This window comes from Osmerus mordax, chromosome 1 (assembly GCF_038355195.1).
Source record: "Osmerus mordax isolate fOsmMor3 chromosome 1, fOsmMor3.pri, whole genome shotgun sequence".
Classification (NCBI taxonomy): domain Eukaryota; kingdom Metazoa; phylum Chordata; class Actinopteri; order Osmeriformes; family Osmeridae; genus Osmerus; species Osmerus mordax.
The window spans coordinates 13,672,223-13,688,310 of record NC_090050.1 but is presented as its reverse complement, the minus strand read 5'-3'; the positions used below and the strand labels follow the sequence as shown (position 1 = coordinate 13,688,310).

Here is a 16,088-nt window from a genome sequence, read left to right as displayed (position 1 = left end):
ACTGATCTCTAGTGGCAAAGAATACCCTACTTACTGAATGATTTGAAACAAATTGGCAAGTTTCAACGAGCAACTGATTGTCTTCATGTCTCTTGGCATTGAGCAGACAACAATTCCTACTGTATAAATCTAATTCGTATACTGTTTTCATAAAATTACCTCTGACTGCAAGAGGACTGAAACGTTAGTTTTATGTATTCGTTTATTACAGCTTCTCTTTTGCAGAAAAAATGCACATGAGCGTGTTTAAACACGTTTACACACACTGGAATGAATGTATGCATTGATGAAAAACTAATCAAGTGCATACTGTTTGTTCATCATTTCTAGTGCAAGTCCAAAGTTTATGAAGTTCCAAAGAATTATTGGCTATTCATGCATTCCTAAACAACTTATAAGTTGTATTAACATGTTCCTAATATATATTTTTGTTTTGATTGATTTAATTACCTAAAATTGGCCAACTCATTGAGACGCTGCTTGGGATCTTGTGGATGGTGATGATTGCTCAAAAACAGAAGATCCTCAAAGATCTGACGTGTAGTAGCAGCTTCATTGGTGACGTGTCTTTTACAGAGCTTTCTTTTCAGTGTGGAGCGGCTGGATGGTGCCACACAAACCGTGCTGATCCTTCAAAGTGGCACCATTAACATATTAGGAATCGGACAAACGACACCATGGGCAGTAAGTAATCTTCTTACTAGACATATACATCTATTAAACAGGATTGATTTGGTAAAAATACGCTCTAACTGTTTGCATTGGTGTATGAATAGACATTTAGCTTACTAGCTATCAGTAAAGGTAGCCAGTCTTGCTATTTGATTGTCAGGCCCTGGTTATTACTTGGTAATAACATTTGAGCAACTACCCAGTTAACTTACACAAATAATATGCTGTGTACCTCACTAAACTCCCTAACGTTATCGCCATCATTGTCATTGAAATATCAAGTTGGCACGCTAGACAATGCAATACAATACAAATAGGGGTTGCTGCTAGCTAGCCAGCACTAAACTAATCTGCCAAAGAGGGTGGCTACTCAATGGTAGCATAAACCATAGCTGAGATAGTTAGTTGCTTTGCATTATCCCATTCATCCAGTTGGTCAGATGCAATTACCGAACAAAAAAGTTTGACACAGTCCAAATCTGAACGTTGTGTTGATTTTACTTGTATAACAGTGAGTCTATAACAGTATGTTTGAGGCTAGCTAGCTAACTGCTCGCTAGCGCTGCAAAGACACAACTCGGCTGGAAACGATTGCATACTAGCTAGGTGAAACTCAATTGTTGATATCTTTAATTTAAATACAATAGCTTGTCATTCATTTGCATTTTTATATAACTACTCAAAATAAAAATGAATTTGTTTTGTTATCCAATGTAATAATGGGCTAGTCGACATTCCTATATTGCTTTTGCTGTCTACAAACTAGATTGAGTGACGTGGTACTACAGTACCCATTTGTTTAATGGAAAAGTCACAAACTAGGCTAGTACTATACATTTAACTTCAGTTACATACTTTTGGAATTGGCAAATGTTAATAACCTTTTTTTCTCTCTTTAGTTAAATTTTTGGAAGTCATAAAGCCCTTCTGTGCGGTCTTACCTGAGATCCAGAAACCAGAAAGAAAGGTACAGTGTGGGGGTAGTAATGTGTAGAAGCTCTCCAAATGTAGATCATTGTATCTGGAGTTTAATTATCTAACATCCCTTTTTTTCCTTGTAATTACAGATTCAATTTAGGGAAAAAGTACTATGGACTGCCATCACTCTCTTCATCTTCCTGGTGTGCTGCCAGGTTAGTATCTGCTGGGTTCAGCTCAACAGTGAATTCTTTTACTTGCCATTACTGTACAAGTTATTCTTGTCTTGAAGTCTGTTTGCAGGTTGCTAGTCATTGAGACACTAAAGGGCTGTTGTTCTCTCTTGTTTCTCCTTCAGATTCCTCTCTTTGGCATCATGTCATCAGACTCAGCAGATCCTTTCTACTGGATGAGAGTAATCTTGGCTTCCAACAGAGGTGTGTAAAGTGGGCTGTTTCGTAAAATGATTGTACCGTTTGATTCAAGAGCTAACTGTCTGTAATGTTGTGGTTTGGCGAGGGTGTAGCTCAGTGGTTAGAGCACTTGACTGCAGATTAAGAAATTGCAGGTTCAAATGATTCCCTGCACTGTATGTTGCTTTAGATACAAGTTGGACGAGAGCTTGGTAGAATTCAGCATATCTGAGTGTCTCTTTCTCTCCATTCCTTTTTGTCTTGTAGGTACTCTGATGGAGCTGGGCATCTCACCCATCGTCACTTCGGGGCTCATCATGCAACTGCTTGCAGGAGCCAAGATCATTGAAGTTGGTGACACCCCAAAGGACAGAGCTCTGTTCAATGGAGCTCAGAAATGTAGGTCTTCTGTTTCACTTTCAAACGCCATCATCCACACAAGCACCCACTTTAACTCACTATAGACTTAGAGTTTGTTATAGTGTACAAGGATGCCAGACCTACACTTTCTCTGTTCTCTACACGAATGCAACCTACATTGTGCCTTGCAGTGTTCGGAATGATCATCACCATTGGACAGGCCATTGTGTACGTGATGACGGGCATGTATGGAGACCCCTCTGAAATGGGTGCTGGGGTCTGTCTGCTCATCATCATTCAGGTTAGAGCCCACAGACAATGATCCATATGAGTGATCCAAACCTGAACATTAGCATTGACCATGTATCATTCAGAACTCTGTTGTTAAGGTCCTTCTCTTGTCCTGTCCAGCTGTTTGTTGCCGGTCTGATTGTGTTGCTGCTGGATGAGCTGCTGCAGAAGGGATATGGTTTGGGCTCTGGTATCTCCCTGTTCATCGCCACCAACATCTGTGAGACTATTGTCTGGAAGGCCTTCAGCCCCACTACTGTCAACACTGGCAGAGGTTTGTACAGCCTTCCGACTGATGGGATCTAGTCAAGGCACCCAAACAAACCTAAAATAGTGTGAAACAAAGATGTAAATAAAGTTTTCCTTTTAATATTCATCCCCTTGTGTGTTTGACGTTTCAGGTACTGAGTTTGAAGGAGCCATCATTGCTCTCTTCCATCTGCTGGCCACCAGGACAGACAAGGTGCGTGCCTTGAGGGAGGCCTTCTACAGACAGAACCTTCCCAACCTCATGAACCTCATCGCCACCGTCTTCGTGTTCGCCGTGGTCATATACTTCCAGGTCAGTTGACAACTCAGTTGGAGGATGTAGCCTGCTTTTCAAACCACTGGGTAAAGAATGAGGACTTGTGAATTAAATAAGGGAACCATTCTGTCCTCTTCTTCTAGGGCTTCAGAGTGGATCTGCCCATTAAGTCAGCCCGCTACCGTGGACAGTACAACACCTACCCCATCAAGCTGTTCTACACCTCCAACATTCCCATCATCCTCCAGTCTGCCCTTGTGTCCAATCTGTACGTCATCTCTCAGATGCTGTCGACTCGGTTTAGTGGCAACTTCATTGTTAACCTGCTGGGGACCTGGTCTGTAAGTATCTATTTTGAGTGGCTGAATATTACTGCATAAGTGGCCGTTATACAAATGTAATGTTTACCTTTTACTCAGCACTATTACCAACTGGTTTAGTTGTAAGGTATAACGCTTTACGTCACGACTAAATGTAAATGACTAACTGACTCGTGTGTGTGATCTGGTGTTCAGGACACTTCTAGCGGAGGCCCAGCCCGTGCCTACCCGGTGGCTGGTCTCTGCTACTACCTCTCTCCCCCGGAGTCGTTTGGCTCCGTCCTGGATGACCCGGTCCATGCTGTAATCTACATCGTCTTCATGCTGGGATCCTGCGCCTTCTTCTCCAAGACCTGGATCGAGGTGTCAGGGTCCTCCGCCAAAGATGTAAGCACATCACACCTTCTGTTTATGCGTCGGTTAACACGCCTTCTCTTACGGGGTTGATCCGAGGTCTTAACCGTGCTGTTTGGGTGTGACAGGTGGCCAAGCAGCTGAAGGAACAGCAAATGGTAATGAGAGGACACAGGGAGACCTCCATGGTTCATGAGCTCAACAGGTAAGAATGAACACATCATCAGACTCTTACTTATATATTACAGTTGAAATGTTGCGTTGGATACAGCTCAGTGGTAGAGCATTTGACTACAGAGCAAGAGATTACAGCTTCAATAAATGTATAATAATAATAATGATTATTTAATAGCTTAAATAGCTTGTCACATTAAAACTTTTTAATTTCAGGTACATCCCTACTGCTGCTGCATTTGGAGGTTTATGCATAGGAGGGCTGTCTGTCATGGCTGACTTCCTGGGTGCCATTGGCTCTGGTACTGGAATCCTATTGGCTGTCACCATCATCTACCAGTACTTTGAGATCTTCGTCAAGGAGCAGAGTGAAATGGGCAGCATGGGAGCTCTACTGTTCTAGAAAGCACATCCTTTAACACATACAACAGACACATGCCTCCATCCTTCAAATTATTTTCTTTAGCATTTTGTTAAATGCGCACAATCAATACATTCTTGTCCTGGGAAGTGGGCTTGTTCTCAGCCACTAATGTGTTCCCAGTAGCCCTCAAGGTTTCAATACAGGCTGGGTTTTATTTGGGAGTGGAAATGAGCAGCTTGTCTCAGTGTTCAGCATGGAATTGAGCTTCCTCTGCCTCTTTCTATTACCCTCCTCTCTTCATCAGACCATCCAGGTTAAGTCTTTACCGACTGTCCTATCTTCTGAAGCATGGTGAAAAGCGCAAAGGTCTGAGATTGTCGTGGACATACCTCAGGCTTAATTTGCTGACATTTAACCATCTAGTCACCATCTGATGGAGTTAGTGTTTAAACTCACTTTTGGAGAGTGAAAAAAGCCATGTTCATTTCAGGTAATTGAAAGCTGCACATGGGGTTTTAAGAGTATGTTATTAGAATGCATTACATATACTTGTACATGTATTTCTGAAATGGCTCAAGGAATCTCCCAAAAAGCTTAGTTGGTTTTCATTTATATTGATGTTTTAAATCATGAAATACTTGTTTTCACGCTGGTCTTATCAAGGGCACAATGTCCTGTGTCTGGGTCCTAAAAGGGAAGTGTGTGTCTGTAGTCCACTTTTTTAGTCCCAGACTGAATCGCTGCAAAAACTGCCTGATGTGGTTGGATGAGGGTGGGTTTGGTAGGGAAAGAATGGGGGCTCGTTTTTGGTTCTTACTTTCTGTATTGGACATAATTGTATTATTAAAAATGATTTTTTTCCAACAGTCTTTGAAGTTGTGTTATCAATTTAAATGGTTAGTTATAAATCAACATGGCTTTCTCACTAGGCTGATGTAGAAATAGCTGGTTTGTGTTAAACCGCCGCTGACTCAAAGCTGACGTCATCGCTGCGCGACTGAAAGTCGCATTAGGTCAGGGGTAACCGGGCAGCTCGAACTGTCGGAAACCGACAAATCACTAATGAATGTCCTGTAACATTGATGGTTAATTACATTATTTTAATAATTGTACCATTGTGAATATATAACGTGGGCCGACAGATACCAACCTTCGAAAACATGTCTTACTGCAAGCAAGAGGGTAAGTGTTGCGGTGCTGGCTTGTCATTCATTCCATGCGTTTCCCCAATGTCATGTCATGCCTGCGAGATCTAGCTAGCTCAAGTTAGCTGGCAAGTTAGCACCATGGCATGATTTCAATTTATCGCAGTGTCACATTACCCTGTCGCTTGAGCTTGCAACCTTGCTATCTATCCATGATCCACGATTGCCTTAACCGTAACCGTCTTGCTATTTTAACTTCTTTGCAATCGGGTTTAGCAAGTCAAATAGCCAAGCTAAATTTGAGTCTAGACTCATGAGTCGTTGTCAGCATTAACAGCAGTCACGAATTGAGCTACATTGGGCAATTGATGTTTTATCCTCTGTCTTACGGTTCTGTCAAATGTGCTAGTATTATGTTTATGTCAAGTTTTCATTACCTAAGAGAAGCCATTCTTAGATACATGTGTTCTCCCCTACAGGAAAAGATCGTATTATCTTTGTAACTAAAGAAGACCATGAGATGCCAAGCAATGCTGAGCTCATTGCTGATGACCCTAATGACCCCTATGAAGACCATGGTTAGTAGAGTGCCAATAGATGCTTTTATTTTGTTCAGTATCTCCTAGCATCACGACTAGTTCATTGAGTGTGTGTGGTCTGTTTTTCTATTTATATAGGTTTGATCCTGCCCAATGGGGATGTAAACTGGAACTGCCCGTGCCTGGGGGGCATGGCCAGTGGGCCCTGTGGTCAGCAGTTCAAGGAGGCCTTCTCCTGTTTCCACTACAGCAATGAAGAAGTTAAGGGTTCTGAGTGTATCGACAATTTCCGGAACATGCAGGAGTGCATGCAGAAATACCCTGAGCTTTATCCACAGGAGGATGAAAACGAGAGCCCCTCTCAGGGAGGGGTTGATGCCACTGCACCAACTGAGGACACTGGCCTTCCCTCAGCCCCCTCCACTGACTCTGAATCAGGCCCATCTGAATCAGGCCCATCTGAATCAGGCCCATCTGAATCCCCCTCTGAATCAGGCCCATCTGACAATATGCCATCCACAGACAGCCTAGCTACCAGCTAAAACAATGCATCGCCATCTGCGGCCTCTGTCTCTCTGTAAAAGATTAACTGCCCTACAGAAGGCTCTCTCTCTGTGTGAGGTTGGATACTCCAAACTTGCCCTCTATGTTCAAATCTTGTCACAAGGGCAGAGAACCAGAGACACAACCCAGCCTCAAGGAAGATCTTGTTAATGTAGGGACAAGTCATGAAGACAAGGGGGATGATCAAAAGAAAAATACGTAAGACATTTTTTCTTAAGCTATTGTATTCTAAGCTTCGAGAGTCCCAATAGTGATGATAGATGAGAGCTTCTTTGTTTTGGGTGGATTTCACTAAGGTCTCTCCATTACAGGGTTTTGTAGTGTATTGTCCTGCTACAAATCAGATGAGTTGATTCTGTGCCATTGATCATTAATGCTACACTGGTGATGTGTAACCTACTGTAGGTGTAACTGCTCAGACTGTATTTGTATTAGTGTCACTTAACTTAAGCTTGCAATGTCAATACCCCCCCAACATTAACACTTAGATTTTTAATTAAAGCTTAATCATAATTACCTATCAGCATACCAAAGATTGTGTTGGCAAACTATCCCTTTTCATCTCACTTGCAACCTGAATACCTTCATCTACTCTTTTAGTTTATTCTTGTCTCAGGTTTTAACACATCTTGTTGTTCAAGTGGCTTTTGGATTATAATTTTCTATAATTAAAAAGACATACCCAAATTATGTGATTCTAAATATCTATGCAATCTTTTTCAAAATCATAAATAAAATTGAACAGAATTTTGAGTTGATCAGAAGGACACCTCACAATATACAGACTAATTCAAGATCATATTACATCTAATTGAAAGTGAAGTTGACTTATTTTGTCCCTTCATTTTCTGAAAAACGTCTGGTGAGCCTCTGTGGAGGCATTGGAGCTATGTGTCGGTCTGAAACTGCTTTTGTACAATCCTTGGTGTTCCTAATGCCTGAATCTTGTTTTGCTGTGTATTCAAACATGTTTTAAGCCTCAATGCACTAGTATCCTTTTTCCCTGTCTTGATTAAACAGAATGGAGAACTATATGTCATTTGATTTCTATTACTTATGTGGTTAGTGTGTCTAGATAGTGATTTGTTCCAGAGAGGGTAGTAAAACCATATTCCCCTTTGTATTAATATGTTAAATTTTATTTAAAGTGTTCAAGTAGAAAATTACATGAAGGTTTTTTAGCAAAATTCTTTATATATATATTCAGAAGTGCTGTGCATCTGGAACATTATCAAAATGTATTGAGGCAAATCTAAGTTGGCATGTGACTCCTGTAGTTAATATGTTTAGTTGTAGGCTATATAATTATATTGTATTTAAACTAAATGTTAGAAAAAGCTATCAAGCCTGCATTCCAGGTTCATTGTGTGTTGTAGTTCACACTTAAGTGACCACGTTTAACTACTCTAGCATTCATTGGATTCCAGAAAAAAATATTTCTGCCCATGTCTGAGAGATGACTCGTGGAACCACCTTTCATATTCACTTCATTCTGGAGTTTAACTCTGTCATCTCATCACGTTTACAGAATGGCAGAATGTTTACATTGGGAAAAGTGGTAACCAGTGACCTAAACTGAAATGCAGTCCATTAGTGGAGTAATCAGTTTGATTACAGTCCATTTCTGTTCTGAGTGCTCCTCTGTTTCCGGGGTGTGCACAGTTCACTGGTCATGGGCAGCTGTGTCTGAGGCCCTCTGCTATGTGAACCCCTAGCTGAGGGGACCAGGGCACCACCACACTCTGCATGGTGACCAGCAGTCGCCCCGTCCCAGCCTCTTCAGGGCCTGCCAGCAGGTACTCCACACCTGGGGGAAAGCGAGATGGATGGGGTTGGCCTGGGCTAGTTTAGAATTATTGTTATTCAAGATGTATCATAACTGGGTAATGGTTACATATTACTAGTTACAGATGACATCTACCATGAAAAATACAATTTGCACTATTGGATGTTTACTGAAATGTGTTTCGGCTTTTAATATCGGACTACCTGGGTTTAGGATGGGGCAGGTGCACCCTCTGCTGGTCCAAGACAAGGGATAGAGACTAAGAGTGCCCTGGGACACCTGAGTCACCTGTCCTGATCGCAGAACCTTGCGAACTTTGACCTGAACCTCAGCATGGCTCCCCTTGTCATGAGCAGACAACACACTGGCCTTGATCACTGCCACAACCAGAAACCAATCTTATATAATTATTTGTACAACTCAAACAGTGCATTTGACCTTAAATGTATTTTATTTGAACTGTCTTACCATAGTCATGTTTGGTCTTACAAAGGTCAGATACACTCAGTTTTTTATCCTTACAGCTACATTTCCCTGTTAACAGTCAAATGAATTGTTCTTACTCTTAAAAGCTTAATCATAGATAAACATAAAGCAAATGTACATTAGCCATATTATATTTATCATGTTTGTTTACACACTGCTTGCTTACCTGTGTAGTGCAGTGCAGAGACGGCAAGCTCCTTTGGCCACAAAGCCTTACCCTCATTAGTCGTCAAAATGTCCACATCAGGAATCTTTCCACCAATGGGCACGTTGAAAACCTGGTTATTCCTGAAGCTGATGAAGTGAAAATGGGGGTATGGGGTCAATGTGCAGTCAACTGTGTACTGTAGGACATGATTATACAGCGAGTATGCAATCACTGTTGCTTTGGACAGTAAGAGGCCTGGGCCTAACCTGTCAAGGCAGTGACCTGTGAATGGATCACAGCTCAGAGGACAAGTGCATGGTTTGCACCCCTCCTCACCATATTCCCAGTACCCAGGGAGGCAGTGGCTGCAGCTGGTGCCTCCAACACCAGGCTTACAGGGGCACTGCCCACTCCTAGAGTGGCACCACTGGCCCTTCTGCCCAGAGTGGCCTGACAATGACCCCACTGAGTCACACCTGCAACCTGGAAAAATGGACACAAAGACAATTTATGTATAATCCTTTATGTTATAACATAAATCAGACATAAACATCTCCTCTTTATTATACACTTTCCCATAATGCTAATGCAGTTCTTTACCAGAAGGGGGTGATGACAAGACATTTTTCATTGAGAACTGAACAGGAAACAGACGTATATCAAACCAGCTATCCCAATCCCTTGTCCTCACTTACGTGTGCAGGCATAGGGGGAGTTGAGGGGCATGGTCGGATGGCGGTGGTAACCATGGCGACATCGCTGGCACTTGCGCCCAGCTGTATTGTGTCGGCAGTTATCACAGACCCCCCCGCTCCTACCCCCTGAGGAGAGCCATGCCCTCTTGGAGAAGTGACAGCTGTCTGCGTGGCTGTGACACTCACATTCTGGCCAGCAGGAGAGAGGGGGTAAGAGAGGATTAATGTTTGAAACATTCAAGTGTTCGAATGTTTTCCTTCTCTTTGCCCTCACTCAGTTGTGACTTGTTATTAGGCCGTCCAATTAGCAAAAGGATAGTTTGGATATGAGTAGAATTAGGGAAGAGCAAGTGTCTAATCGACAGGTAGTTAAAATGCAGTAGTTCAGAGGACTGAGGCAATGAGTAATAACCAAGGTTTTATTTGCTCAGTTGTATTATAGCTTTGTTATATATTGACTGTAGTTTGACCCTCACAGAGTACTTACTCTGGCAGGGGTGTGGCTCCCCACTGCTACCATTTGCTGGCCTCCAGGCACGGTCATTGTACAGAGGGGCACACCTTTCACAGTGCTCCCCTGCTGTGTGGTGAGTACACACACAGCTGCCTGGAACCTGCAATACAGGTGTATTTCACAGTACACACATGCACCAACCACTACCAGGCATCTGCAACAAGCGATGGGTCTTTAAGAACACCTTCCAGTGAGAGCAGTCTTTGAGCACAAACAGACACTTGCAAAGCCATACACCATGAAGAACAGTTTGACAGCAGCATGATAGACAATCGGATAGATCAGCACCACATGGCCGAGTGCCGAGATGGAGAACAGTGAAAACAATATAAAATGTTATACAGAAATGGATCACTCACCAAGTTGCCGTCCTCTGGTGTCTCCTGGCTGCTACTGTCTACACATTGCTCTGCATGGCCATGACACAGGCATGTTCCTCTCGCCAGTAGGGTGTAAATGGAAAAGGATGGTGTGGCTGAGGACTCTGATATGGACAGGGAGGGTGAAGCGCTCCCAACCGTGAGAGGGTCGGGGGGTTCCATAGAGGGGCTCAAGGAAGAAGATGAGGATGAAGAAGACTGGCAGGCCTGGGCCTTGATGAGACGTATGCGGAGGCTGGTCAGGGTCAGCTGGACCAGGGCCTCGGGACTGTAGGGGTCAAGTACTCCACCATCACTTGGGCCAAGCGCCCGATATATCACCTGGGAGAGACATGCTGTACAGTCACAATATGCCGACTGACTCATTGACATATTGTAGAACCGACAGGAATCAGCATGTCCAACAGACACAATGGCCTCTTACCTCCCCTCTGCTGCATGTGGTGGCACTGGAGTAGCGGGAAGTACACAGAGACCCTGCCTGACTGCTGTCGTCAGGAAGTCCAAACTCCCGAATGCAGTTTTTAGCAAACAGTTTCAGCGTCTCCCACGTCTGGCCGTAATCCTGGGATCGCTCTATGGCCATGGCAGCAGGTTGGGGGGAATGAAACAGCAGGATCACATGAGTCAGGAAGAATTTGGTCTCAAGGTCTAGATGGATCTCATCCTGTTGCCCAGCACTAGCCCTGGACTTCCACCAGGTGTCTGGGTGCAGGAAGGGATCGTCCACCATGTGGGCAGGTGGGTGGAGTTGCTCAGAGCAGACGTGGTGAGGAGAGGGGCATGGGGTGTCCTGGGAGCTATTTCCACAGCAGCCTGAAAGAGTGCGGAGGCTCCGACCACTGGCTAGGTTGCCCAGAGGAGGACTGCAAGCATGGTCCACACACCTGGAGGCTAAAGAGGGCACATGGAGATAGTTGCTCAGTGAAAAAATACGGATCTGAAATATGATGTAAAAACTAAAGTAACTAAGATGAACGGTAAGAGATGTTCAGTATTTATTTGATGATGTTATGGTGGTGTCCAGACGTGATAGGCTACTCACCTGTTCCGCTGTGCATAACAATGAGCAACAGCGCATAGTTAATTGCAAGCATCTCTATTCTGAGGTGACTTCCCAGCAAAGGTATTCTACATAACAAAGTCTTCTATCTGATGCCAATTTGGGTTTACATTTATTTAGTCAAAGGACGAGCACTTCACTTATCACTGTCATGGAATTCGTATCCAGTGGTCAAGTCTGATCGATGTTTTAATTTAATCCTTTTTAATGTCAAACAGGAAGCGTCTTGAATGTGGTCGGTGGTCCATAATGCGTAGCCGGATTGATTAAAAGCCATTCGATAATCCAAGTGCAAATATTCAGGACAATAGCATGTTAAAAAGGGAAGATGTTGCCATTTAAAAAGGTTTTATATTTAACTATTATTTACCTCCATCTATTCATAAATCCTGTTACTTCCGCTGAAGTGTTCATGACTATCAGTTTTTAATGGAGAGGCTAGTACACAAGCGCCTGGAACATACCCAACTGAAATTACGCACAAATAAGCGAGCGCTCTGTATTTATGCAGAGCCCTCTGTGGACAGCTGGTGTATTGCCTTTATTTATTATTTATTTATTACCGAATTTAACTTCGAAAATATGTCTCTTTAAATCTGTCGGCAAACTAATTACTTCCACTCAGACTCCAAAACAACGACAAGCGTGAGTAGCCTATTCTTTGTTAACCTTCCTCCTACCGTTTAAACCACTGAGATAGTTTTGCAAGTTTGAGTTTGAGTTTTCCAAGTCATGTCATCAACAATACAGCTATATCCAATAATAAATACATAATGTTAGAGGAAATATTCACCTTGCATGTAAATAATTGTCTTGCATAGAACATACATTATGACATAAAATGAACGGTACCATGTAATGCATTCCTGTTCCTTTGAAGATGCTAGTTTGTGGAACACAAGATCTTTTCAGATTTACAGTACAATGAAGATAAAGGGCTCATAAATTTAAATATACACATTAAATTGGACTTTGTTCCTATAAATCCCTTTTGTGTCTGGAAGCTCACTGAGGCCTCCCCATCATTTTCAAGGGTCATCTTAGTTTATCCCTTTGGTCCCTTTAACTGCAGTATGTGTCATGAATCATTTTATGGGGAACTGTGTTACTCTTGTTTGTGAGGGATTTGTTGCATTGGACACAAACAAATGTTGCATTGGACACAAACAAATGTAGGACAGGTGATTGTGTCACTGTAAGGTTTTTGGACAGTGAGGCTTACTCTTGGAAATAAATTCAGAGAGCGTGGGATAGAAATACTGTGTGTGTGTGTGTGTGTGTGTGTGTGTGCACATGCTTGTGTGTATGCATGTGGTGTTCTTATATTTTAGTCTGTGATAGCTCTGATACATATATTTGTGTATTTTGGAAATAAATGTTTGTGAAGTTACAATTTCAGAATTGAGGTTTCATTTGAGGTAATTTGCATCTCACTTTAAAGCACCCACAGGATTTAACAAGACCGTGAAAACCTTTATAAAGCAGGACATTTGAAAAACTAGTTCAACTGCTTGTTTCAGATGGAAAATAGAAACAGTCAAATGTTAATTGACTTCCCAGTAATTGTGGGTGATGGTGCCAACCCACAACCAATAAAAAACATTGTTGTGAACATCCCACATGATAACACAAATCCACAACATCATGGTCGACAGTGGATACTCTCACTGTAGTGAGAGAGAAAGTGGAAGGAGTATGCATTTCTTTATTATTTTCATAGATAATTGGGCATTTTCATGAAGGAAAGTCACAGAGATCACCTATCTTCCGTGTGACTCTGGTTCTAATTGTTAGTCTCTCTCATTTACAGGACTTAACAGAGGCCTGGGTCAGGGAGCAAGGTCAGGCTGTCAGGGATCCCCCTGCCCCTATAATACTCAGTGTTAGTTCATGCAAGTCATTCATGCATGTGTCGAGAAAACGGTGTTAGTCTTCACCTCACCCTTGTCAACTCAAATAAAAATCTTTCTGCCTCTGCTGCTGTATCTTTGTTCTATCTGTGTTACCGCCTCCCATTCCTTTATACGCATGATTGTGAACGTTGCATTATTTCACGTCTGGGATTGGTCACCCTGTAGAGGTAGTATGATTTTGGGATCATTTAATTGTAATAATTGTTCATAAATACTCTAATCATTTGTCAGATTAAGTGCAGTTGTTATCATTATAGCCCACTGAAAACACCATGGCATGACAGAGCTGTGGGCAGTTGGATGGATATGTAAGAAAGCCATTGAGATGCCATGCCTACAGTATCAAATATTTCAACAAGATGGGTCATGACAACTGAAATTCCCTAAATAGGACTTTGCAGAGTACAACTGGGCAAGGTTTAAATGGAAAAAGGTTAGAATTAGGATCCAAAACATTAGCTCTGTCATGATTTGTGCCTCCTTAACACTTCTCTTTGACAATCCATGACCATGAACATGTCGGTGAACATGTGCATCAACATTCTTTTGAGCATTGTGTACACTGGCATCTGTGTTTGTCTTAAAAGGGTTTAGAATGCAGACAGGTTCTTTGATCTAAAAGAATAAATGACACAGATTATGCTGTCAGGCAAGGGACTGATAAAAGCCAGATGAGGCAGCCTCTGTGTAACGATTGGGTAGAGTGGCAAAGTAATAATGCACTGTGTGTGTGTTCCAGGAGTGCATTAACATTAACACATGTTTTGATTTATAATCTCTTTTTTTTCTCATTGAAACTGTCTGAATTATTCTGAAAATGGTTTTGATTTAATAGGTTTTGGTTGAGTGGCAGTGATGTATTTTATGAATGCAGCTGAAACTCATGTCTGATATCTGAACTGAATGTCCCACCCACATACAACATGCAAAGAAACCTTTTACACAGAATCTATTTAAAGTTTTCCCACTCTGACTTATATGGTATTGTGTTATTATTTGTGCTCATTTTTTCCACCAATTCCACTGGATAGAGAGGATTGGAAATGTCTGCTCTAGGAATGTTATGTAAATCACAAAAGTTGTACAAAAGTTGAACAAGGTCAACCAGACGACAGACAAGGTTAAAAGTCAAGACACAGAGACTGGAGAATAACAATAAATCTATACTGCCTTACTATAGAGTTCACCACCATGCCCAATGCACACACACCTGCAAGTCTTCTCTCTGCTTGTCACACACACCTACACACACTCACACACACCAGTGCACTCAATCACACTTAATCAGTAAAGAGTTTCCTGTCCACTGAATACTTGTGTGACTGATGGTTTCTGATCTTTGAGCTTTAATGCGACTTTAGTTTCCCGTAAAAGTCACAGTGAGAAATGAGGCAAATGAGAAGAAGAAAGCAGATGCAGCTGTTTTGGGTCCCTGGCCGTGAGTATGGAGATTTACTCAGTCTACCCCTATTCCCTACTTAAGGGCTGTCGCCATGCACCCATTAAACGCTTTACAAGCATGCCAAGGATCCACCTGTGATGCACCCCAACCATTTGCGGCCACTTCAATGGCGGACAAGGCATAGGGTCATACTAAATCTTTATTCAACATCATGCCATAACCTAACACCCCAGGTCACCCTTTCATTTCACTTTCTCTGGCATGCGCTCCGAAAATGCACATCCACAAACATTGCAATGTTAGTGTGACATTTTCTGCCCTAACTAGGTGTCCATTTCATCCATTAACTAGCATGTGTGACACTCCAGCAGTGCAGAGGTGTTTTTGTAACCCTCATAAAAGAGTAAAGCACTTGACAATTGGCCATAAATGCTTATGTGAGGTGAACACATTCGAGTTTGTCCAGATGTGGTGTGATTACCTTTTTACCTTCTAAATGAAACCTTTATACACATAATGTGAGATATGAACTCCCTTTTCCCCAACTTTATCGTAAAGCATCGAGACACACACAATACCTGTAGTTTACATCCTGCTGTGCACACAGTTGTGGATGGTATGTATGTTGTTGGTGAAGAAGGTTGGTTTGGCCTCCCTAGCTATGAGAGGAGTTTGGTAGTGGTGGTCGGGGTCGGGGTGGGAGGGGGTGGGAGTTGGGCAGTGTTTGATCACACCAACATCTGGCCCTCAGGAGGAGCTAAAGTTAGTAGAACATGCTTCTCTCATTACTGTAAAAATGGAGTCACATTTGCAGGCGTGACCCCCACAACACCCCAGACCCTGTAAAAACAGGAGGTGGGGTTGGGGGCTAAAGTAGGGAGGTTGGGGTGGAAGCCAAGGAGCCTGGGTGAGAGAGGCAAAGAGGGATGAGAGAAGTGTGTGTGTGTGTGTGTGTGTGCGTGTGTGTGTGGGGAGGGGGGTATTGTGGTCGTTTTGTAGTTGATGGTGTTCCAGCTGGTTAATATGAGGATACAGCTGCCACTGGACAAGAAGGACCATAG

The 16,088-nt window shown here is 42.6% G+C and overlaps 3 protein-coding genes across 3 annotated transcripts; 2 read left to right on the top strand and 1 right to left on the bottom strand.

Annotated features, from left to right (window-relative positions):
• Window positions 1-576: 576 nt before the first annotated feature.
• LOC136944189 (protein transport protein Sec61 subunit alpha-like 1) lies at window positions 577-5,258 on the top strand. The gene is made up of 12 exons (XM_067237856.1): window positions 577-684; window positions 1,572-1,639; window positions 1,740-1,805; window positions 1,949-2,027; window positions 2,271-2,402; window positions 2,555-2,664; window positions 2,775-2,928; window positions 3,056-3,216; window positions 3,324-3,521; window positions 3,696-3,887; window positions 3,983-4,059; window positions 4,245-5,258. Exons 1-12 carry the CDS (start codon window positions 678-680, stop codon window positions 4,429-4,431), a joined length of 1,431 nt encoding a protein of 476 aa, XP_067093957.1. The 5' UTR covers window positions 577-677; the 3' UTR covers window positions 4,432-5,258.
• A 145-nt stretch (window positions 5,259-5,403) lies between these two features.
• On the top strand, window positions 5,404-6,740 carry chchd4a (coiled-coil-helix-coiled-coil-helix domain containing 4a). The gene is made up of 3 exons (XM_067241010.1): window positions 5,404-5,574; window positions 6,017-6,115; window positions 6,215-6,740. The coding sequence occupies exons 1-3, from the start codon at window positions 5,553-5,555 to the stop codon at window positions 6,616-6,618; spliced, it is 525 nt and encodes a 174-aa protein (XP_067097111.1). The 5' UTR covers window positions 5,404-5,552; the 3' UTR covers window positions 6,619-6,740.
• A 1,570-nt stretch (window positions 6,741-8,310) lies between these two features.
• On the bottom strand, window positions 8,311-11,746 carry si:dkey-202e22.2 (netrin-4). The gene is made up of 10 exons (XM_067243031.1): window positions 11,695-11,746; window positions 11,074-11,543; window positions 10,629-10,970; window positions 10,243-10,369; window positions 9,756-9,944; window positions 9,327-9,543; window positions 9,079-9,206; window positions 8,895-8,960; window positions 8,630-8,803; window positions 8,311-8,447 (listed from the first exon to the last, which is right to left on the bottom strand). The coding sequence occupies exons 1-10, from the start codon at window positions 11,744-11,746 to the stop codon at window positions 8,311-8,313; spliced, it is 1,902 nt and encodes a 633-aa protein (XP_067099132.1).
• Between the last annotated feature and the right edge of the window lie 4,342 nt (window positions 11,747-16,088).

Excerpts from the sequence above, each read along its gene's own strand:
- LOC136944189 (XM_067237856.1), top strand. Across the intron at positions 1,806-1,948 it reads TCTTCCTGGTGTGCTGCCAG|ATTCCTCTCTTTGGCATCAT; the intron begins GTTAGTATCTGC and ends TTTCTCCTTCAG. Across the intron at positions 4,060-4,244 it reads ATGGTTCATGAGCTCAACAG|GTACATCCCTACTGCTGCTG; the intron begins GTAAGAATGAAC and ends TTTTAATTTCAG.
- chchd4a (XM_067241010.1), top strand. The coding sequence starts at position 5,553 with ATGTCTTACTGCAAGCAAGAGG. Across the intron at positions 5,575-6,016 it reads GTCTTACTGCAAGCAAGAGG|GAAAAGATCGTATTATCTTT; the intron begins GTAAGTGTTGCG and ends TCTCCCCTACAG. Across the intron at positions 6,116-6,214 it reads TGACCCCTATGAAGACCATG|GTTTGATCCTGCCCAATGGG; the intron begins GTTAGTAGAGTG and ends CTATTTATATAG.
- si:dkey-202e22.2 (XM_067243031.1), bottom strand. The coding sequence starts at position 11,746 with ATGCTTGCAATTAACTATGCGCTGTTGCTCATTGTTATGCACAGCGGA. Across the intron at positions 11,544-11,694 it reads TGTTATGCACAGCGGAACAG|CCTCCAGGTGTGTGGACCAT; the intron begins GTGAGTAGCCTA and ends TGCCCTCTTTAG. Across the intron at positions 8,961-9,078 it reads CTCTGCACTGCACTACACAG|GGAAATGTAGCTGTAAGGAT; the intron begins GTAAGCAAGCAG and ends GACTGTTAACAG.